General features: G+C 39.9%; 1 protein-coding gene across 1 annotated transcript; it reads right to left on the bottom strand.

Annotated features, from left to right (window-relative positions):
* On the bottom strand, positions 1-23,136 carry emc2 (ER membrane protein complex subunit 2). Its single transcript, XM_004566766.3, has 11 exons — positions 23,051-23,136; positions 22,136-22,249; positions 18,867-18,931; positions 17,842-17,927; positions 16,171-16,228; positions 10,635-10,720; positions 10,306-10,365; positions 7,162-7,243; positions 6,918-7,028; positions 5,094-5,198; positions 1-531 (listed from the first exon to the last, which is right to left on the bottom strand). The coding sequence occupies exons 1-11, from the start codon at positions 23,088-23,090 to the stop codon at positions 445-447; spliced, it is 894 nt and encodes a 297-aa protein (XP_004566823.1). The 5' UTR covers positions 23,091-23,136; the 3' UTR covers positions 1-444.
* Positions 23,137-24,174: the final 1,038 nt, after the last annotated feature.

The following is a 24,174-nucleotide window of genomic DNA, read 5'->3' as shown; positions in this document are numbered from 1 at the left end:
TAGGGGGGGGGAACAGTTGGTTTATTAAATTAGTTTTTTTTTTTTTCATTTACAGATAGAATGGAAACAGACAGTAGCAGACATCAGTGCAGACATGTGGGATCTCTTAAAAATAACATTTACTGTACAGCTTGTTTTTCTCCTGGTTACAGTCATATCATTAATGCAAATGTAGTAATTAGTGATATTAGCTGAACTTAAAAGAACCTAGAAATGGGAGGGTTAGTACAGTCCAGGAGACACTTTGTATGTTTGTTAGTCATTTTGAAATATGTGGATTTAACTCCCAGGCAGGTGGCAAAATCAATGTGTTTGAGCATAACAAATGTCCTCTTACAGAACCGAACCTGATTAAAAAATAATAATTTCTACAACCACTCTGGTCACATTGCAAGGCTACTTGAGCTGCCATGTTGCTCCAAGGACCGATGTACACAAGGGCGTCTAGGACATTGTGATCTGCATCGACTCCAGCATCTCCTCCACCGTCTTCATGGAGCATTTGTTCTCCTTGGTCCCACGACCAGCCAACTGCAAGTCAGAGAACAAAGGTGAGTGGCAGAGACAGAGTAAGGGCGGAGAGAAGGGGGAAAAAGAGGACATCAACTCATTAGATCTCTCTGCCAACTAACGTAATGGAGAGCCAAACACACTTAAACACAGCTTCACAGAATCAGAGATAACCTCATCCACCCAGTAGCATGCTTCAACAACTAACCAAAAACATCCTTTTCCCCATTTAGAATGGAGAAGCATAGAAGCAGAAATAATCAGAGACGCAACAGTGGTCATTAAATAGAATTGGTAAATGGGTCATGCAAAGTAAAATAATACCTCCAATCAGGATTTTTCCTCAACTGTTGCGTAAGTGCCATTTTCATTTTGAGTGCGCTCCGAGACAGGATGCCCACATTAGTCCTCTTCCATGGCCTCTAGTATAGAAGTATGTAACACCCTACTCTAATTTCTGCACTGTGTCCACAGGGTTTTGCAGGAAGTGCTGCAAATTATAATCCGCAGACATGTATCAGATTACTCATGCAAACACACAGAAGCACACACTTTTTCTACCCAATTTAACTTTGCCATGGATAAGGCACCCCCTCAAAAAATACCACTGCGGAAGGCGACTTCCTTAACCATCGGCAAGGAACCAGGGGCCCAAAATGAGTCAGTTCAATTAACTTTACCTATACAGGCATAGATTTAATTTTGTCTGTAACCATGTCTAAAGAAAGACATACATGGCAAATGATATCAGCTGATAAAAGTTATGTGCCCTGCTCATTTTCACTTAATTGTAGTTACTGTATGTTATGACAATTCTGTATAGTAAACTACAACATATATGCAGTGAATAAATCCAGAGTAAACAGTTCTAAGGCTCTATATTCATGTAGTCAGCAGGTTGAGGTCATGCAAAATGTAAAAGCATAATAATAGAGTCAAAATCAGATTAACAAAATGCTAATAATCAGCCAATCAAATTTGGCATGTTAGCATGCCAACACATGCTGAAGAACTGCAGTTCCTGAAGGGCCCACTTAACGCCATCCCTAAAAGTGAGTCTTGTTTCCAGTAATGAAATTAACATGTTTAGAGGTGGTCTCAGTCTCATAACAATTATAAGATGGTTAATTTCATATTTTCATAGCTAATCCATTGGGTAATAGCACAAAGCCACTTTTACTGACAGTTGAGCTGACACATGCAGCTGTAATCAGTCTGAGCAGTTTAAAAACAAAGTTAGAGAGGTAAGCCTGAGATGGTGTGGATATGTACAGAGGAGGAACAAAGAACAGTGAATATGGTGCTGCCATGCAGGAGGAAAAAAGGAAGACCACAGAGGAGGTTCATGGATGTAGTGAAGAAAGGCATGAAGAGGGCTGGTGTGACCAAAAAAAAATGATGCTTGGGATGTTTGAGGAATAACACCGCTAAGCAGATTATTTAAAATTCTACATATACCATAAAGCACTGATTTATTGCTGTGACATATTTAGTCACTCAACGTTTGGTCCTTCTCAAGCCTTTACAAACAGGAAATAAATGTAGGCTTAACCTAGTCCATACTGTATTTCCATGGTAAAAGCTTTTTCCTTCTCCTTTTGCCAAACTCCAACTTAGAGAGGGCAGTTGGCTAAGGTGTACAATTGGGTGTGTAATTTCCAAGGGTGACTCATTCTTCTAGATTTAGGGTGTGTGTGTGTGTGTGTTTGTGTGGTGGGGTAGCTATAATGATCTGTGCATTTCATTGCTTTGCTGTCTAATGCGCCATTACTCTGAGCCCAGTAGTCAATTATCTCCTCGGCCTGAGGTGAGACCACCACATTAACTCCTGCTCTGCTCTACAAGTAGGAGCAGACTAGACAGCTCCACATCTATTTAGAGCATCTGATAATGGAGTCATGACGCAGTGTGAGCCTCTGTCCGTGACAGAAGAGCTAATCAGAGAATTTGTTTAGAGAGTTAGGAAAAGAGGCCAGGCTATGTAGTACTACTTTCACCCCTGATGGAACAACAACCCACACATCTCCAGGTCTCCTGCACATCCAACTTCACCACAGTAATTACTTTTTTTTCTTTTCTCTTTTGAAATGCAACCCTGTCAGTCATGACCCCTCACCAATGTCTGCTCCCTCGTACACTCACCTGCCCACAGTTTCCTCACACAAAGGTATGACAATCACCAGGTACCGGAGCCTAATAAAAGTGGACGACTGACAAGGGCGACGCTTTAAAGGAGCAATCAATCAGCCAGCACAAGCGCACAGCAGCCAGCAGCTGTCTGATGGAGGGCATCTCAAGAGTCATTTTACCCGAGGTGAGATCGAAGAACTAAAAGAGGCAACCTCACACCTTGTCATTTAACTCATCTCACACAACAAAGGGAAGAAGGGGGAAAAAAAGAAGCACACGTGACACATGGTGGCAGCCAGGTATGCATACCCGTAATGTGGTCGCACGCTCACAGCTGAATTGAAATCCACACAACTCCACTAAGCAACTAAACAAATACTAGGAGGTTGCAGAGCAGGGCAGAAGCAGAGGGCTGCGATGAATCTCACATCATGCTCCCTGGAGGATAAAGGTGTGACTGACTGAGGTGTTTCATTATCGTCAGCACAGGGTCAAAATCACACATAATCTAGCTTTTACACACTTGTCCAATGGCCTTTAAGAGTAGCTACTACTTTAGCCTGCTATTACAACTTGGCCCAGAGTATTTTCATCTTGGCCATTATTTTTTCAAGCACATTAAATCCCTGGGAAAAAATATAAATTGTTGCAGAACTGGTCAATTCAGAAAAAAAATACACCAAAGATTTTTTTCTTCCTATAAAACTAATGAGAATAAAAACTTTATACAGTTAGGCACTATGAAAGTGTATCATGTATCAATCAATTTCTTTCATTAGTTATATTACAGATGTGTTTTCTGTCTCTGATTAAAGCCTTTAACACACTCCCTGTTATGCTACTGTGTAACAACATTTAAAAACTTTCTGGTAAAGCCCAATAAGATGCTATTTTTCTTAGGAATGAGAAGTTCCAAGAATATACAGTTTCACTATTTTAACCAAAAAAACCATCAGGGCTGTTTTCTTATTTTAAGTCTTAGATATATGAAAAAAATGCTATCAGTGTGGGATATTCATCTTTTCCCCTGCTAAGATCAAAGCTTTTCTAAGACAGGATAAGGTCAGTAGGCACAAAAATCAAAGTGAAAAGTAGTATGCACTTGACTTCAGTGAAGACATTCTGCATTGACTAAGCCAGCTCAACATTTTTTAAATTTATCAAGACATTCTGCAAATATAAAAGTGCTAATCTAAACCAAATAAGCTGTACCACTTCAACGACAGCTCTTCTATTTTTATTTTATTTCTATTCTTTTTTCACTCAAATCAAAGGAGCAAGTGACAGCTTAGAGCCGTTTTGTGACACTTCTGCAAAAAAGTTCACCATCATGTTACATGCACACTTTTTCCAACAGAACTGTCAGACTGAGGGCTCAACATGTGAAACGTGCCTATAAGGCAAGTAGAGTCAAATGTGGTGAGACAAGGTCTTTAGAGGCTCAGCAGGAAGCCTCACTCAGCTTCTGTAGGACCCACAGAAGCTGAGTGAGGAACCACTTATTACATTACAATCGTTTGGTGCCCAAATAAGCAACACATCTGGCAAGTATGGCAAATAATCTTTATGCTTTCGTACTTTGGTTGCCAGGACGACACTGTAAACCATTTTAGTGATACCATCTGACAAACTCCTTACTTTTGCCCCTTCCTTGCTAAAGCAGCAAATACATGCATGCATGTCCACATCCATCCTTTATTAACCTTATTTATGGCTTCCTTTTTATCTTTCTCTCTCTCCCAAATTTTGCTCTCTACAGTAATAGGGCAAAGCAAATACTTAATGGAAGACCGCCTCACAGGGAAGACTGAATCTGTTTGTAAAATATTAAAACAGCAGCTAGTTAAACACTGGAACTGAAGAAATCAGACAACATACGTAAACGGTTTTTGGAACTGCTATGAACCTCCTACATTTTTCCTCAAATCCAGCTACGGGTCACTATATCCCACTTTGAGAAAGACTGAAGTAGACTACTCTCACGCTATAGTTTAGTGTTGTCCTCTGAGAATCAGCTTGTGGCTCTGCAAGAAGCTCATCTGTGAAGCCAGTTTGCAGGATAAAGTCTTAGCAGACGCTGTGGCCTTAAGTCAACACATTAACAGTAAATGTACCCAGACACAGTAAAAGACGTCAGGGCTGTTATTACAGCCATGCAAGTCAAAGGCATCCTACAGGACTGCTGTGCATTTAAGGGTCAATACTGGGTAGGGAATACTTTTCACATTCTATGCAAATAAGGGGGATTTTAGGATCTCTGAATATTGTGTGCAAGTACTCCATGAAAGCTGCAACATAGCAGAAAATTCTGATCGGTGGTTTTCAGTGTCTGGTAGAGTGAAGATTGATGTGGGGGAAAAATGTTTTTCAGCAGGAAAGAGACACCAAAGAAAGAAAAATTAAAAGCTAGGTGCACTCACATCACATTAGATTAAAGTCTATTTGTAACTCACCTTATAGGCTCTATTTATTTGAGTGGCAGCCCAAGCAGCATACTTCATGTTGTCCTTCTTCACCTTGGCACTAACTTTAGGACTGGCAGCGATGTGACTTGCAGACTAGAAGGAAAAAAACAAGATGGAAGGAAGATGCAAAGGAGAGAACAGGGGAAGGGGTGTTCTTATATCAAAACTTGGTGAAACAGCAATAAAAGCGTAATGGAGATGAATGTGCAACCACTCTTACCATCTACCACTCCACTAGTCATTGTGGCAGAATGAAGAGAAAAAACAGACCTTGGCCTGATGACACAGGGGAAATCATTTACGGAGAGGAAAAAGTGAGCATTTTAATGCTTCATACGTAAATTGTCACTTAACAGGGCCTAATTTCTCCAACACCATTGATTCCCGCCGATGAAAGGACCTTGTATGTTTTGAAAAAAGCCTGACGTGAAATGAAAGGAGCGCCATGTGAATCACGGTCTCTGCCTGCCCCGACAGCTCCCCTCCGAACCACAAATCCCATGTCTTTCCCATGTTCCTGCCATCATCTCCACGCAGCAAACCCCAGAGGGCTTACCCTGCCTGCACTTCAAAGCCCAACCTACCAGTGTGCTGAAACTTTAGCTACGCACCAATCAACCTGGCCCTATTTTTTTTTCTGTAAAATGGTTTGGCTTCTGTATTTTTTTAGTAAGCTTTTTTTTTTTATTTCTATTTTTTTTAGCTCAAGAGAAACCTCAATTTAGATGATGTCAACACAGACAGGCTATCCCTGAATAACTGTGTGCACAACTGTGGAGGGGAATCCCCAAGTGAGTGGTGTAAGTTACCAGTCCACAACCAGTCTGTGGTCAGTGCTACCAGGTCTTGTGCCACACTGACTCAGATGGTGTAAGATGGTGAAAGTTTTCCCTTATGTTGAACTTGCACCTGTCACTGTTTGGACCATCGAGGCTAGCTAACAATGTGCAAAACACATTAAGACAGTTCTTTAACTACTACAATAATAAATAACCACCTGAAGTATCCTTTAAAGACCCAAGGGTCTTTGGACGATATATTAAAAAAAAAAATAATAATAATCATGAAAAAAGAAACCTGCTCTCTCGCCAGTCAGACTTGAGAATTAGCAGGACTAAATGTCTTGGATCTGACCTTCACTGCTCCTCTTCTAGACCTGTGATGTTTCAGAGGGTGTGGGTTGCTGTGAGGTGTTTGGACTAAATGAAGAATCCCAGTCCAGAAAACAGGAAAATACCAGGGCTCGCTGCGTAAAGAGCTGCTTCCACTTTCTGCCTATTGCTCCCTGCATTGCTTTGTTTGTGTTTTTATGTCAGATCTCCCTTACGTATGATGCACTGGCACTAGCACACAATATCCTGTTTAAACAAATATGTAGATGAATGGGCTATCTGGCCAATATTCCAATTAAACTAGAACCTGATTGTATAATTTGCCAGTGCAGTCACAAAATACTGGCAACAGCTGTGCTGCTCTCTTCCTTATGCTTTTCTCCTTTTTAGCCCATAACTACTTTATTTATTCAAGTCATAAACATGAAAAAGTCTCACCAAGGGGGTATTATTACTAAAATAAAGGGCTCCAGAGGGGCAGGCTTTTCCAGTGCTGGAGTTCACCGTCTGAGTCAGCAGCGAGCTGACCCATCTGAGAGCTCTCCCCAAAAACATACACACACACACATACAGATAGAGAAAGTACAGTCTTGACACACTGTGGCCAGCCTCAACCTTGAAAAACCACAGCGTTACAAAAAAAGGCTCAACCACTGTTGTATTTCTTTCCCACTTTCTCTTCATTCAAAGCAGCACTCACCATGTACAGACCAAACAATGCCCTCATGTTTCGGTTATTCAGCCTCAGCGCCTGGGCAAAATACTTCCTGGACAGCTCCAGGTTTTCCAGCCCCCCCTGAGTGTACTTCACCTGTGTGAGGAGGCATTAAACACAAGCAACAAGCTGTGTTAAAGGGCAGCTCAAGCAATGACAACATGACATCTGAATAAACAACATATGACCAGCTCTGTATTTGGTGACAGACATCCAGGTGGTTACCTACCTCAGCGTACTGCTCACAGTACAAGTGATTGTGAGGATTGATCATCATCAGCTCCTCCAGGCAAAATGCAGCTTTTCCATAGCTGTGGAAGCGACAAAGAAAACAGTAAGCTTGATACAGCTGTGGATGTGTCATCCTTAAGGTTGTTCAACTGTGAAGCACAACGGGTACGCTCTGTAAATTCACAGGTCTGAGATGAGACTGCACAGGGTACACGTCATTTCACAGGTGACAGACTTATAATATATAAAGGCCCACCAGATGAGAGGTTTATTCAGACGCTTACAATAAAGGGTATTTGGTCTAGACAGCTTGCTAAGGTAAAAGCCTATCTAGTGTGGTGATTCTTTCTCCACTGGGGACACTGTGTCCATCTGTGTGTTTTTCCTGTCTTTAATGTGTAGTTAACTACCTTCCTGAGGTCAGCACTACAGTAAGAGCTGGCACACTGTGCCTATACTCAGATGAGATCACTTCTCAGCAGCAGACTGCTGAGCTGTTGACCTCACACTAATCTGCTGCCACTCCACTTCTAATACACAGTTTCCCCCCCTCACAGGACCAGGCCAAGACAAGCTAAGATACAGTATATCATTGGACACAAAGCCATAAAACGTCTGCACACCTAACCAAATGCAAGCTAGCACATAGGCACATAGCCGAGACAGAGAGCAGACCTATCAACAGAAAATGGGCAAAGTTTTGTAGTCAAGCCTTAATATCTTAAGGAATTCTGTATTTTTATTTGCCTTTCAAGATTTTACATATAACTTAAACTTTATCAAAGAATAAGCTGAAAAACAAAAATCTTGCTTGTGTGAACAGGCTTTTACCCTGTTAAAGACTTCTCAAATTTCTCACTTCATAAAAAAAAAGCAAAATGCAAAGACGCATTTTGCTTTTTTTATTGCTTTTGTGAGAAATGAAATGATCCGACTGATGCTTGAAATAACATGAAAAACTTATCAGTATACCTGAAGTTTGCCATGGTAACTAGCTGAAAAATTAAGAGCATAGGAGCTAAAGAAAGGTGGGGACACAGAAAGGAGAAGAAAAAAAAAAACAGTGGAAAGGGGCTGAGTAGAAAGGGAGATCAGAGGGCTTGGGAGGTTGGGGGCTGCTTACAATTACTACTTCCTCTCTATAAAGACTTTCAGATGTGCTCGTGCAATAGCTGTGGCCTACACCAGTGCCTGCTCCATCAGTCTTGTACTGGAGCCAAATTTGTACCTCTTCTACTCTTCAACGAAAGCTTCTAACCCAATGTGCTCTTTATGGCAGCTTCTAAGCTCCCTCTACACCACAGTGCTTGAGCGAGGGTAGTGTCACCATCATGTGTGAGACTCTGTATTTATTTCTTTTGGAGGTTAGTAAAACCATCAGCAGTGGCGTACCCCCCATTTTAATACCACATTCTGACTATGCATTGGACAAAATTGGATTCAAAGTATGCTTGAAAAAATTATTACTATTTATCCTGCAATTTTGGATGACCAGTCCAATTTGGTTGAACAGGCTCATAACTTGGGTCAGAATGAGAGCCAGCAGCAGATTCCAACAGTGGCTATGAGCAATACTTGCAACAGACAAAATAATCTCCTGTCTAAACATCAGCGGCATACGGATTGTTTTAACAGTGTCAGCTCAGAGGCTATTAATTACATTCTTAATCTGTTAATGCTGTCTACTACAACCCTAACAGCAGCAAGGCAGAGACAGACTGCTTTGTTTATTTTAAGCTTCCAGGGTGTTGTGCAGTGAGAGGAGGAGAGTTTATTTCTCTTGCTTTGCTTCTCCATCAACTTCTGTTTTCTCTAGTGGCAGGGGGGCGGCTAAAGTGCCACCACCTTCTCCTGGGAATTTCACAGCAAGTGTCCTCTCCCTCTGCCTCCTGATCTATCCCTGTGGAAAAGAGTGGTGATAATGCCTCACTATCCGGAAGAGGAGGAGGAGGGGAAACAGGGAGTTTGTAACCCAAAATAAAGAAGACAAAGAAAAGAAATTGACACGCCTGTAGATAGAGGGCTGTGGGAGTGAATGGTGTGATATTAGAAGTGTTGGGATAAGCTTGGAGATAATCCGCTCACCCTAGGATTTCCTCTGGCTACTACAGCAATAAAGCCTCCCAGACAAAGCATGAAATATCCAATAAGTAGCCTTCTCACCATGCTACACATTCCTGCTGCTGCTGCCTTCCTACCAGAGCAACAACAGTCAAGTCCCTCTCTCTCTCTCTCTCTCACACACACACACACACACACACACACACACACACACACACACACACGCATATATATATTTTTTAAAAAAAAATGTTGTTAAACTACAGACACCGCTTGACTAACTTCTGAGCCCCAGACAATTAAGGAAGGATGAACAGTGACACAAACAAAATTATTTTTGTCTTACAGTGCTCTTGTCTGTCTGGCAGTTCTCCCTGGCAACTGAGATATCAGGCTGGGGAGTCTTTCTGCTCTCATATGTAGGAGTGGGTGGGGGCTTAAGCCTGAAATCCTATTAAACCAGTCTTATACGGCAAACTCAGCCAGGGTTCTATTCAGACCCCTGGCTGAGTTTGGCATCTCAACGCCTTCCATTGTGGCCATCCAACGGCCCTTTGGAGATCAAGCTATCAGAATGATGTGAAGTCCTGACACAAGCAACCTAAACATGAAGCAGCTGTACCAAGTCACTTTTTGTCTGATAACCTTGACACGACAACTCACACTTAAACAACAATTAAATACCAAATTTTTGCTACACAAGATGTCTAGATCAATCCATGTGCATTTGTTAATAAACTATGATGAACATGGTGATGCTGTTCCCTGTGTTAACTGTTACAAAATCACATATTGGAGAATCCTTTATCTAAAAGAAAAGGGTTTGTTTATGCTCCAACTGTATAAAACAATGCATCAGTTTGATCATAATGACCATAGCAAATGTTTGACTTGAATAGTGTTTGGATTTGGGTATTGTAACTGCAAAGGTGGGTCCCAATATAACCACAAAGAATGCAAGCTTTTTAAAGCTGTACATAGAACAGGCAGATGAAAAAGTATATATACAAGGAAATTTGGCTCTGCTTTCAGGGAAGTGAATACTACAATAGTTTTGGTTAAAATATAAAAATGCATTTACTCATGTTCGTTGATGTAGAGCTCTGACAGCTCATGCCATGCTTCCTGGTCTCCAACAAACCTGTAAACAAATACTGACATTAAATTCTCTTCCTCCAGAGGAGTAAAACAATAAATGAAACTAACATATTAAAGAAAAAAAATATTAGGATTAAGCAACCACTGTGTATTATAATAACAATGACAGTCTTGCAGCTGACAGCATTTGTTGGCATTTTATGCTCAAATCATGCCAGCACTCTTGAAAGCAGGTTCGTTTTTAATTAAAATAAAAATCTGGGGAGATGAAGAGAAGGGGTGGCTGATCCCCCCCTTGTAACAAACACTCACTGCTCCAAATACTCATTGAGCTCCCGGATGGCTTCAGTGCTCTTCCCCTGGGCCTTCAGTATGGAGATCTTGCGCTTCCTTGCTGCCTATAGAGCAGAGTGTAAACAGGATTAGGAACTCAGCTTCTCAAGTGGTTGAGAGGGTAAAGAGCATGAGGGAGTGTAAGAGTTGTGAGTCTAAGTGTTTCACTTTTCAGTGTACCACAAGCTTTCTTAAAGTTCCATTATGACAATGAATCATTTTCTATAAGAAAAAACTGCACTTTCTTTCCAAAGTAACAGCCACAGAGTCAAAAAGACAAGACTCTGTCAAGTTAACTTTGTTAAGTTTATTCATATTATTACTGCGGGACTTTAATCATAATTGGAGATAGTTAGCGACCATGTCCAACGGGATACGGACACACATTATGAGTCAATGTTTGGAAGTTGGAATGAGCTCAGTGGCTGAGATAAAGTGGTGAGTCATCCCCTAACCAAGTGGGGAAAATGGCACACTCCTCCAAACCCCAACGCCTGTCTTCCTGCCGGCACAGCACGCATCTAGCGCTGCACCAGCCTGACTTACATCAGCTGAAAATTGCTTTCCGCTTCATTTTGATGTTGAATTGACCTTAAGGTGGATTAGATTCTCATCAATCTGAATTAGAAAGTATTGCCCTGACTTTTCCAAATGTTAGACTCCCCCCAGACCACCTCCTTCTTCTCTTTTGATAGTAAGTGAAAACCTTAACAGGGGCTGCTGCTCCATTAGGAGTGCACTGCCCTGCCACAGCTTATTTTATTTATGGACTGGCACTTGATTGAGTGGGGCTTCCTCTCATAACCAAAGCCATTGAGGGCTGTGTATGAGTCATGTCTAGGGGCTGTAAATCTGGGTCTCCTCTGACAATGCCATCGTAAGAAATCCACTTATCCATCAAGCTGGGACAAAGACCTGCTGACACACAGCAGCTTTAACCGAAAAAAATAAATAAAAGGAGCGCTGTGCAACAAGACATCATCGTCATAAAGGAAAGAATATTTTAACATAAGCAGAAGGCAGGCAAGTTGAGAGAAAATTAACATTTCATGAATTTATCAACCAGCAGTGAACCGTGAATGGCTAATTATTTCCTTTTAATACCTTCTTCTTTAATAAGCCTGGATGATCTGGACTGCGCATCTTTGAGCTGCAACTTATTGTTCAAGAAGCTAACAAGACAGATGAAGAATAGTGTCCTGAAATTCTTCAAAGGAGAGAGATGTGCTCACTACATCTGGTCAGCACTTTCCCAATAAAATCTGAGAAGAGATAAGAAGGCTGGGCCTCTTCTCTCGAGTTGGAGTGACACGCTTTGTATCCATACAGCAACATTGTGCATCACAATTCTATTGCCTACCTGTATTCAGACTATTAAAACAAAGAGGGCGCCAATTTAATCTGCAGTCTATCATGAAATTAGAATTTATACTCACTTCAAATTAAAGACACAAATAAGATCTTTCCTCAACACACACCCACTTCTCTCTGTCCCCCCCCCCCTTTTTTTTTTCTTGGATAAAGAACATCTTTGGGCTCAAAACAACATATGGAACTTGTTGCTCTGAAATGTCATAGCACTTTATTAAACATAAAGTAACTCCAACCTACTCCTCCCTGTTCTTTTCTAGCTACTGATCCAGAAAAAAACCAAAAACCTGGCATTTGACTATCTGATCCCTCTGTCGTTATGACTTTTTTTTTTTTTAATTAATGCTCTGAGGACACTCAAAAAGTACAGACTAGCATATTTGTGTCAACACTGCACCATGAGTTGACCTACAGCATTCGTTCCCTATGATGAGACATGAACACACAACACAGGTGGCACACTTGACATGTGTGAAACAGGTTAAAAATGTATTTTATGCATTTATTTATTTATTTTTTCCCCACAGGTATGTTTGCACCCATACACAGCAGATTGTTTAAGTTACAATCGAATCCTTTTTTAAAGTCTGAAAGTCAAACGCTTCCAAGAGTTTTCAGAGTATACTTCACATTTATGTGGTCAATAAACATTGACGTGAGGCTTTAAACTTCACATTGCTTTTCCCGCACAAATAAACTCTTGTCTAGCAATGAATCTCTAATTGCATATGATTGTGGGTCAACCTCAGAAGTCGTCTGTGTGACCTCAGCGGCTTATTTAAGAAATACTAGCTTTTTATATTGAACAATTAGGGTGAAATGAGAGCGCTGGAATTTAATATTAACGTAATCACTAAGTCCACTCATTTTTAAACAAATCCTAAACTAGCACATCCTTTTTTGCAAATGCTGTTTGCACCACATAATCTAAAATACTCACAGGAAGAAATAAAAAGGTGGAAAAATCGCATTTATGCACGCAGACAAGAATTTTGCCAGCTCATTGCTGTAGGTATTGGAACATAGCAAGCAATGGAAGGGCTAAGAGTTTGAAACATTTTTTGGACAGCGCCATGGCAAAAAAAAAAAACCTTGAGCAATTTTTGTTGATTCAACAATTTTGGTTAATGGGTACCACATCTATTCCACAGCCTGTAATTACAACAGCTCAGTTTCCAATCTGTGCTTCGCATGCTGGGATGCCTCGCAAGTCTTCCTTGTGGTCGCCAATTTTCCGCCATTTCTCAGGCCCATCCCCTGCCCGAATCCTAAGAGCATGTTGGAGAACATGTAGGGAGGAGGCAGCCCTCACAATAAGACAGGTGACCTAAGTGATGTCATTGAATCGTCGCTCCACCCTGCATCACTACACCCATTGAGGACAAGGATTTTGGGAAAAAGGTTTAAGGTTAACATCTCAGAGACAGAGGACATATTTGTCTGTTTTGTTCCACTCCCAGTCCCAGGTTTGAATGTCAGCCTACGCTTGAAAGGGTGGCAGTCTCTAGCACGCAGAGACCAGGAAACAGACCATTCCCTTTCCGAGTATGTCCCTGCAATCTACATTAGATCTGTGCCATGTCTGGGAGGTGTCCTGGGACTCACTGAAATTACAACTCACATTATCAGAACACTGGATATATTTAAACAATTCACTACAGATCATTCTAATAACCAAACATAAGTTGGCTGAGTGCCAATCACTGTACGTGACAATGACAGCGTTGGAAGAAAATCACAGAATTTGCAACTTGAATCTCATTTTCGTTAGCGTGTCAGAATATTCACTGCAATCACCCGAGTCTTATTTCCTTGTTTGAAACGGACCGACAGAGTCATTCAGGAGAGCAGGCTATGACAAAAATGTCAATGACACTTTTGTGCTACCAAATATTGGTAGGCATCATGACTGAAAAATTTAATCACTGTTGGTAACCCATCTTTAAAATGTTTGCTCTGTGCTTTAGTTGCAGCCATGCTTGCAATTGCTGGATCCAGAGCAGGTCTGGTTCCGGATTGGTTCAATAACTGCACTCATTAAGCTCAGACACTAATCTAATAACCTCTCATTAAACTTTTTATCTTTCTTACTGCTCAATCAAGCAACAGCTGTGTATCTGTTTCATTGTTTTCAGAACAACCCATAGACAGTATAACACTACCATAACATCATCCATTGGTTTATAAAGTCCTGTTCTGAAGCCTTGTGATAAGTTTTTTTTTTTGCCATCTTGGTTGCAAAAGACCAGATGTATTGAAAAGGAGGAGGGATTGTCTAATGACCTGTGATTGACAACTCATTAGCCAGTAAACATGCAGCTTCATACCACAGATAATCCTTCAATTGAAACATAGTATGACCAAGATTTACTCAGCAATAAAATGTTTACAGATGTAACGTGACAAAAAAAAACCCCAAAACAAAATAAAACAAAAAACATTTTTCCCAAAGACTTGACTTGGACTTGAATTCTCTTTCCCCAACCACAGCTATCACCATATGGTGGCATTCAGATAGAATGCAGGATTTTAGGCACTTCACTATATCCATATTTTACATTATGTATGGCAAAACTATTATCAATCCAACAATAAACCTTATATGACTCCTGCTGAGTGTCTTATTTTCAGGGTAGTTTTTGGGTTTTAAAATAAATTGTCACTACCTCTTGAAAAAGTTGCATTTTTTTTATTTTTATTTCTAACAACCAACAAATCATCACAGTGAGAGGAAAAACTGAATTTCAAGTTCTTGTTATTTCTAGCCTTAATGAAAGCTAAAACATTTTGAATTTGACGTTTGATCTGATGCTTAATTTGTATTCGTTAAAATACCATTGAACTAGTAGCTGTTATGACACACAGTCACGGTCAGTCACTGAACACTGAAAGACAACACACTGCTCCATAATCAATCATGCTAGCTAGTGTTTCTGATATGCATGATGTCATCTGGTAGGAAGGAGGTGCCAGCTAACAATTTCCAGGAAAAGAATGTTAAACCAATTGCAACAGAAGTATAATTTCTCTTTTGTTTTGTCATGTTTACAGCTCTACACAGCTGACTGGTGTAAAAAGTTCTCAGCAGCTGGCAGAATCCACCATGTTTACCTTGGTAAGCCTTACAGTAGTTACAGAACTGTTATGCAAGATTTAAAGGAAGATGTAATGCTAAAGTTATTTTTTTCTGTAGCTTTTCTGTCAATGTTATGTAGTCTGAATCCAGCATAAGGGTGGATAAATAAAAATGTATATTTATAATTGTAATGTAAAACAAAATTATATTTATACTAACCAGCAAAAATGATTTACAATCTCAGTGTAAAACAGCGACAAATAATTATAAAGTGAGTGCGAGACAGACAGAGACTGATGGGAGGCAGCAGCTCTTGCAAGATAAAGATAGGGAGGCTATTTCTCCATGACACACGGAGAACAAGCTTATTCCTGTTTAAAGCACAAAGCTGATGTTGTGAAATGATAAACAATGATAAATAAACAAGCTGCTTTCTTCTGAAAACCCTTTAAAAGATTTATTTTCTTGCTTGGCCACATGTCCTTATGGAAACAATTACCAGCAGGTACATTGTGTTTAAGGTATGTGGGTTTGGCAGAACACTGGCTAGACAAGTTTCTGCAAGTTATTTTACAGTGATGGATAGTAAATTGAAAAGAAAAGATGGCAAGGAGTGGGCTTCAGAGAATTACTTCAGACTTGTTTGTATTACCAGCTTAACATCCAGCAGCACTTTGCACCTGAAGCCAGTAGAGAGCAAAGGTGAAGGGAAGGGAGCTTATCCCTGTTCAGTTGGGGTGGAGGTCTAAAAGGCCCAGTAAATCATCATCTTCAAAGACCGGAGCTATATTTACGCTTTACTTCCACCAAACATGTCCGCCACTGACTAAGACTATGAATCACCCCCCCAGCCACCCAGCCCCCTCCCTTAAACACTTTTTAGTTGTGTGGGTGATAGGCTGATCAGCAGTGTGGTTGAGGCCAGAGGCCAACTGGAGTTTAACTTAGCTACTCCCTTGCTAACACCGAATTGCCTCGACAGATTTAAAGCCCTCCAAAAAGCTGAAACCACAAAGTGAAGCAAAGTAGAGCGCTAAGCAGGGGACTTTTCTTTTTTTCTTTCCTTACCGTATTGGTGGGGTCGTCTTGGAGAATGGCATCATAGTGCTTGTTGGCCTCATCGTACCTTCAGCATGGGAAAGTGGGGGGAAGAAAAAACATTTTATTAAAAATTAAACCAATCCCTATTCCCAGTCAAGTAAAATTAGATGGTTTGGAAAAAAAAGAGTTCAAAACAATTAAGTTTCTGTACACATTATGGCAGGTTTCTAGGATTACAATGAGGCTGTACAGAAATCAGTATTAATCTATAGAAAGAAAAACCTTCATTTAAGTTTAGGTTATTGGTCATACGGTGGCTTATATAATTTCACAATGGCTCATGACATCAATACAAATAAAACTCCCTGTTTTTCAGATTGTATTTTCATTTGATTGTGTAGAGTTGTTTTCACCTTTAAACAAAATTAAAATGCTGCCTTTACATCTGTCTGTGTCTGCAACAGTCTTTTTCTCTCTGGGCCCACATATTACCACAAAACATGCATATGAACCTGATAGCCTGCTGCATCCCAAAGAGTGTGCTTCAGACTGTTGGACAGGGCCAACAAGAACAAATACATGAGCTATAAATATGGATACATGGTTACAAATAAATAAAAATCTTGCAATCGGATGCATGTGCTCCTCACTTATGATGTGAAACCAGGCGCCAAAGAATGTTTTTTTGCTTGTAAGGAGTAATCTGCAGCACTGATGTTTTAGCAAACAACAGCATGGTTCCTTGATCACAAATGGTTAATCCCGCAACAGACAGAAGCACCTCTGGTTCCCATTAGCAATGAGCAGCCCTACTTCCAGCACTGATGCTTCCCTCACATTCACTTTATTACTCAGCCACACTTTGGAAGACTTCAGATGGCACCAGGCAACCACTCACAAGCCACTTTGATTTGCTTTATTTATTTAAGGACCAAGCATGTGTGTGTATGTGTGGGCAAGCATATGCATGTGTGGAGGGGAAGGCCCTTACTGTTTGAAGCTGCGTCATTGAAGTGTAGCTCTGTCTGCTGCCAATTAGATCCCAGTGTGGAGTTTATTTAATCTGACAGTGCTGAAGCAATCACTCTCAATTATCACATAAACTCTGACATAACCGATAAACCAGCAATGGTAATCGGGGTGGGGAATGTGAGTGAGGTAGTAAACAGATTGAATTACCCTGACTTCAGATCAGTACAAACTAAAATACCCCCTTGTTTATCTTCCTTCCTCAGACTCCTTGTTCTGATTGTGGTGGCATTTCAATATTTACATAGCCAAGACGCTCTTAAAGCACTGAGATCAAAACAGGGAAGGCAAAGAGAAAAAAAAAAGAGGCGAATAAGAAGTAACAAAATAAGGAAACAACAGCAGAATAGAAACCAGAGAGTGCTGAGAGACCCCCAGAATAACAGTGGGATCTAACCACTTCCTTCCCGGGAATCCTTACCTCAGTCTAAAGGGCCACAGGACTACCCAGCACTGAACCTTTCCCCACTCCATTCCCTTCTTTCTCCAAAAGGAATGCTGGGTGATCCAACATAAACACACATTACCCCACACACTGTACTTACATATACCCAGACCATTGTACCACTTAGGATCTGCTAACATTTTCTTGTCCCCAAGCCTCTCAAAGTACCATACATAACAGTAAGGCCGTGCTTTTTTCTGCCTGCCCTCTCTCCCAATGCTTACCTTTCCAAAGCTTCCAGCCTCATGCCCGTTAATCGCTTCACTCTGTGGCTATCTGGAAACTGCTTCCTCAGTTCCTGTAGACAGGTCTGCAAGGATGTGGGCAGAAGGGAGACCAATTATAGATGGCAGTATTTAAACTTTATGTTACGCTGACTCTCACGCAAATACCAAAGCTTCTTTGATACAAACGGTCTGTCTTGGGACTTAACTGAACAACCAACAATACAGACATTCTCCCATAAGGCAAACTTCACTGTCTTAAATGAACTGTTATTTCTCTGTTACACATTGGGACAGCCACATCACTATATTTAAAAAAAGAAAAATATATTTTTTAAAAGTGCAGATTCTCCTACTTCCACCTTTTCTTCCTCTTCTACACAAAGTTTGAATTTGTGAAAGAGAAGACAATAGTAACAATAGCATTCAGCATTATCATGAATGAGATGGAAAAGTCTGCAGTGTGACCTGGATCGTATCTGCTATCCATCAGCTTAAGTCTAGTCCTTCTGCTTTTTTTTTTCTGGCAGAAGTGCTGAGAGGATAGCCAACAGACAACTAATTCTAATGATTGAGTTCGAGCCTTCTCTGTACTCGGTGAGTCACTCATTTAGCCAAAGGGAGCTGTCACATCCATACTGATTGGAGATGAACTACTTGAATTACTGTCCCCCCCCACCCCTTCTAGTTTTGCATGCAGATTTGACCATTTTCATATTTCTGAACCTAAACTCTGAATAATTACGTGACACTACGTGACAAATAAATCCTAGAGAAAAAAAAGGTGGAACTTTGTTAGAGATGCCAAGTTCAGTGAACACTTGAAGCGTGCATCTCCATGTATTTGTTACATCCACTAACTCCAGTTCTTATTAAACTGTTTTTCCAAAGTACAGACAAAGTAAAGACCACTTGGCCAAATAAAAATCAGATTTTCACATTTGGCAGCGCAGGTGCTGCAAAGTAGTAATGGTTGTGAGAGAGTGAAGCTTTTGGGTGTGTGAGGAAGTGCGACGAAAACTTACCAGAGCCAAGTCATCCCGACTGCAGTCCAGGGCTGCAATCATCACCTGCTCATAAATAATCCATACTGGGCAGAAAACACACAGACAAAGAAGAAAGTGTTGACGCCCTTTCCATTCCACTGTCTGTCATAACATCTAAAACTTGATATATTAAACTATACACTTGACATAGAGACTTAAGAGTCTGTCCCCAACAACAAAAATGTTTTTTCCCCACTTTCCACAATGAGAACCAAGAGTTTATTATTATTACTATTATTAAAAGAACTGTTCTGTTTCATTTAATACATCATGGAACATTTATTATTTTCCTTTTGACATACACTGACTATTACTTAAAAACATCCATGCTGTATTACTAACATCCATAAACACCCTTCTGAAAAATTTTACAGGCATACTATTGATTTGCTAGCAGTGAACTGGTCATAAAATGTATTCAATTTCAGTAGTTTTACTTTTACATTTAAGGAAGATTCTTAGAGCAGGAACACACATGTACATTCAAATTATAAAACTTTTTTATAACAACTGGATTCAACTGGTTTCAGTTAATTCAATTTCAGTCAATTTTCAGAGTGTCAAAAAATGTCACTGATTTAATGTGAGATTTTGAATTTAATTTTTGTAAGTAAGTAAGTGGGGAATGGATTATTACTTAAACAGCTTTTTTACTTTGAGCATAAAAAAGTACTTTGTACTAAATGTTACCTATGTTTATACTATACTGCATGGTTTATAACTATCACACAGACACACAACACTCCAGTGAGTAGAGTGACAACTTGGGGTTCAGTATCTAGCTCAAGGACACTTCAACATGTGGAATTGACATCTGGACGGGAACTGAACTATAGATTTCCAAGTAGTGAAAAAAGCTTATATGGGGGTCAAGTGGGAATTTTCTCAGATTTTACTATGTTAGATGGAATGATCCTAAAAATAACTTTGACTGTACAACAAATATAAATAAATATATTTATTTAAAACTATGTTTTTATTAGTCCTAACAATCATTTTAAATGCATATTAGATGCAGAAGCTTTGCAGATCACTTTGAAAGCATTTACACAACCATAAACACAGGTGGAACATCTTAATATGGTTTTGTGTGAATTCATTTTTGTGTGCCGGGTGGTCCTTAAGTTAGACTGTTTGAAAGTTACACTCAACCCCATAATTTGCTTTCCTCATTATGTTGAAATGGTGCCTATGGCTCAAGAGGTAGAGCAGGTCATCTACTAATCATAAGGTTAGTGATTCAATCCCTAGCCGCTCAAATCTGTATTCCAAAAGCATCCTCGGGTAGAATATTGAACTCCAATTTAACAGAGTGTGAATCTGTGTGAACGCTAGATAGAAAACACATAGGCATAGAAAAAGCATTTGTGAATGGGGAAATGAGACATAAAACATTTTGAGTGCTTAAGTAAAGTAGAAAAACACTACATAAGAACCAGTCTGTTTACAGTTTCCAAATAAATTCTACTTTAATAATACAATACAAAGTGTTAGTATGGATATAATTATCTCTTGAGGCATCAGGGGAAAAAAAACAACAGTCACAATTTGGGCGGTTTAGTAAGGGTGCAGCTATATTCTGAAGAAAAAATCCTGCAAATATTACTAATATTCTTAAAAACAGTGCTGACGCATTGTGAAACTAAAGTAGTTAAACTAACAATTCTGTAGATTCCATGCTGAGATGTTTCGCTCAGGGTTGTATGACTGTTATAACACAGACTGTAGTTTTTGTGCCAAAGCAAGTTTGATCTGCTAAATGTGGTCGGGTTAACAACATATTGTGACTGTTTTCATTACAAATACAAAGATTGTACATATCAGTTTCTAAAGAAATAAGATATAAAATTATTTTGATAAGTGGGTGACATTTATATAACTATACCGCTAATTCTTAAACAATCCAAACATTGCAACACTTTTCAACACCAATAAAATTATTAATGGAAATTTACATAGGTGTTATAGGTGGTTATATGACAACACTTTCTGCATTTTCTTCCATGTTATATTTATTTGCTTGTGAAGCAAGTCATGCTAAGCCTCACCAACATAACACACACTAACCCTTTAACATGTTTAACTCTGTGGTGAGCTTTAAAAATATGAAATGTTTATTGACAATTTTTCTTTAAGTCAACTGTGACATTACAACATTCTATAACACATAACAGAGTGCCTGCACAAGTCGACTAATGGAAATCAGCGCAACATGTTAAGCCAGCAGCTTTGATAAATAAACTAGACATGTTCAGCCAAATGAAATACACCCAGCCTCCACCCAAAAGGTTTTATGCCAAAACAAACAAATGCCCTTAGTTTTTCTTCACTTTAATGATTCCAACTCATGTTTTGATAATTGCCATCTCATTTCACAGCCAATTTAGGAGTTGGTTTCAATAAAAGCATAGCATGTCAAGTGTGCGTCCGATTCTTTTAAGGGGTTTGTAAATCATTATGATTTGAGGAAAAGGGAGAGTTTTACGAAGTAGTGCAGCAGGGCAGCTAAAACAATAAATAAAATCTGCAGGAATAACAATATGGTGTGCACTGTGAAAGGTAACACACTCCTTATTCTTTTTTTCTTTACACTATTAAACTGTGTAGGGCTGTATTCCTGCTCACTGTATTTCTGGAAAATAATCATGTTTTAGTGTTTTTCCTGACAATCTACCAATTTAATTTCTGTATCGACGTTTACTCATCAAACCAAAGACATTAAAATATGAACTGGTTTCCGTTCACCCTTTTTCATTTTAAGCATTATCCCCTGTCCAGACTTGTATTCTCAGAACTGTCTTTGCTTATCTGCATGATCCACATCACAGTAAGCTCAAGATCATGTCCAGAAATTAAAAAGTCCACAACGTTTTGATTCTCTCTAAGAACAAGAAAATTATTACTGACAAATTTTACTGAGGGTTATTAAGTAGTTTTAGTCACTACAAAGTCTAAATCCTAAACTATTGCCTAAATACTGCAGTTTTGAAGGTCGCCACTAGTGAAAAGGAACAAACAACTCACTGTTTTATTACAAGTATAAAGTTTTTCCTGTTGTTTTGAATTTGTCATACAAAGACAAAATTTTCTCTGCTTTTATGTTTAGTTACCTGTTTTAATACTACCAAATAATATAATATAATCAGTATTCTTAAGTCTAACACTCCACCTAACCACACACACAAAAAACATGTCTATAATGACATAAGATGACAATCTTCAGATTTATTCAGCCTTGACACACTTACTGTCATCTCCCAGTTTAGATGCATGTTCACTGATGAGTTCTTCACCAACATCCACAATCTGTTCACTGTTTCTGTAGTTATCTTCTCGCCATTTCCGCAGCTTATCTCTCATCTCTTTGGACAGAGACAATGAAAAATAAGGACAACTGCAAAATGAGAAAATTAACAGATTGCAACACAATTCACTATTTCAAGACCTTCACTTCTGTAGCACTCTACCACACGATTGTCAAGTGTGAGCGGCATACAGCTTTTCTAAATCACACTTTATTACCTATAAATGCACTCAAACCTGTCCGGCATTTGAACCGGTGTGGCTGAAGAGATTTACGATATTAGGACCATTACACACACCAAACTTCATATACTATGCATGTATTTAGCTCAACAGATTTGACAGCATGACACGAAAATGTTCGAGCAACTAGGAGACGTTATGAATGCACACAAGTGCAGGCGGAGAAAAGGCAGCATCAACATTAGTACGGTACTGCGTTACTGTCGCCGTGTTCCAGCTCTTTTACAGGACCCGACACCTGCGTAGTCTGTGGTGGCTACCGTTAGCCGCTGCATTAGGCCAACCCGGGCTAAAATGATAACAAGCCCTGTGTCTTTTCTTCAAAGAGACAAACGTCGGTTTCCACTGCACACTCCCGGTGCTTTCACGCCATCATTACGCTGAAGCTAGGGACAATGAAGCGGTTACTGACTACTGCGAACATAAAACTGACTGGGTAGCACACTTTGCTAACTATGTTTAGCTAACCACTTTAAAGGGTAGCTTGAGAGCTCGTATATTAAGTCTAGAACAGCGACGACTCCACGTCATGTCAGTGCGCAAGATAACGCCAGAAGCTTTCAAAAAGTAAGAACACGTGCCTGTGTGACACTTGAAGAGTAGCTATTTTATCTTACCTTCCCATCCTACATCGTACATTTCTGCTACCGACGCCATCTTTTCCTTTGTGATAACGTACGCCGTGCTTACGTCATGGACATGCCTGCTGCGATTATGCATTATTATTATTAAGTCCAAGTCTTTCATAACGCTTGAGATGTGCTATAATTCATCCAAACAGCTTACGTATTTTTTATTCATACAATAAAAAATCCTTAGTGTTTTTGTCTAGACTTAGCCTTAGGGTAAATTAGGTCCCTCTCTTGCATTGCAGTATTCAGCAATACATCCCAAAATAAATAGCAGGTACAGAAGGCATTTACAATCCAGATGATGTCGTTTTCGCGCTCCATTGCCGTTTTTATGTTTCCCTTTTAAGTATCGGGTAGGATAATCGGCATCTCGGTTTCCTCTGAAAATATGAAATGTGCTTTCCAAGCAAATCTACCGTTTTATTCTGATTTCCCTCAGGAGCCTCTGTGAATCTCATCCCCTCGCTGTGGATGCTTGCTCGCACACTTCTCTCTTACCACATTACACACTTGTTGATGTGGACTCAGCACAAACTTGCTTACAGAGACATTTCAGAGATTTGATGTCATATCCAGTGCTGCTCACTGACCATAGCCTAGTGCTATGCATACTTTGCCGATGCTCTAACGGTGAGAGGGCAACATGATTATTTGTCCATGACTTCTTCTTTTTTGTAGGACACTGATATGATTTATAAAAAAAAAAACAGTCTGGCTTCACCAGTATAGGGCAACAATGAAATGTCATCATGCCTGTCAGAGACACAATTAATAACATTGTATGTACAGTTTAAATTACACTCAGCTCTGACTATTTGTGCACTTGTAATTTTCAAGTCTGCATATGGCAGTCAGTTGATATGTGGTTGGGTTTTTGATGGAGTACAGAATACCGAAACCGCCACAGTAAAACAGTCACTCACGCTCCTCTGGGGTGGAAGCCTTCCCCCGTCTGCCAAGGTGTCACTGAGGGCCAGGGCCCTAATGGTGACCTACAATAAACACCATGTGGCGGGCGTAACTCTTGGGACTTTCAGGACATGATGGTAAAAGCACTCTGTGAACAAGCCGTCCATAACTTTGAGATGCAGCTGGATGTGGTGATGGTA

Source organism: Maylandia zebra, linkage group LG11, assembly GCF_041146795.1.
Source record: "Maylandia zebra isolate NMK-2024a linkage group LG11, Mzebra_GT3a, whole genome shotgun sequence".
NCBI classification, from domain to species: Eukaryota; Metazoa; Chordata; class Actinopteri; order Cichliformes; family Cichlidae; genus Maylandia; species Maylandia zebra.
Note: the sequence above shows the minus strand (reverse complement) of the source record. Positions and strands in the feature narration are given on the sequence as shown.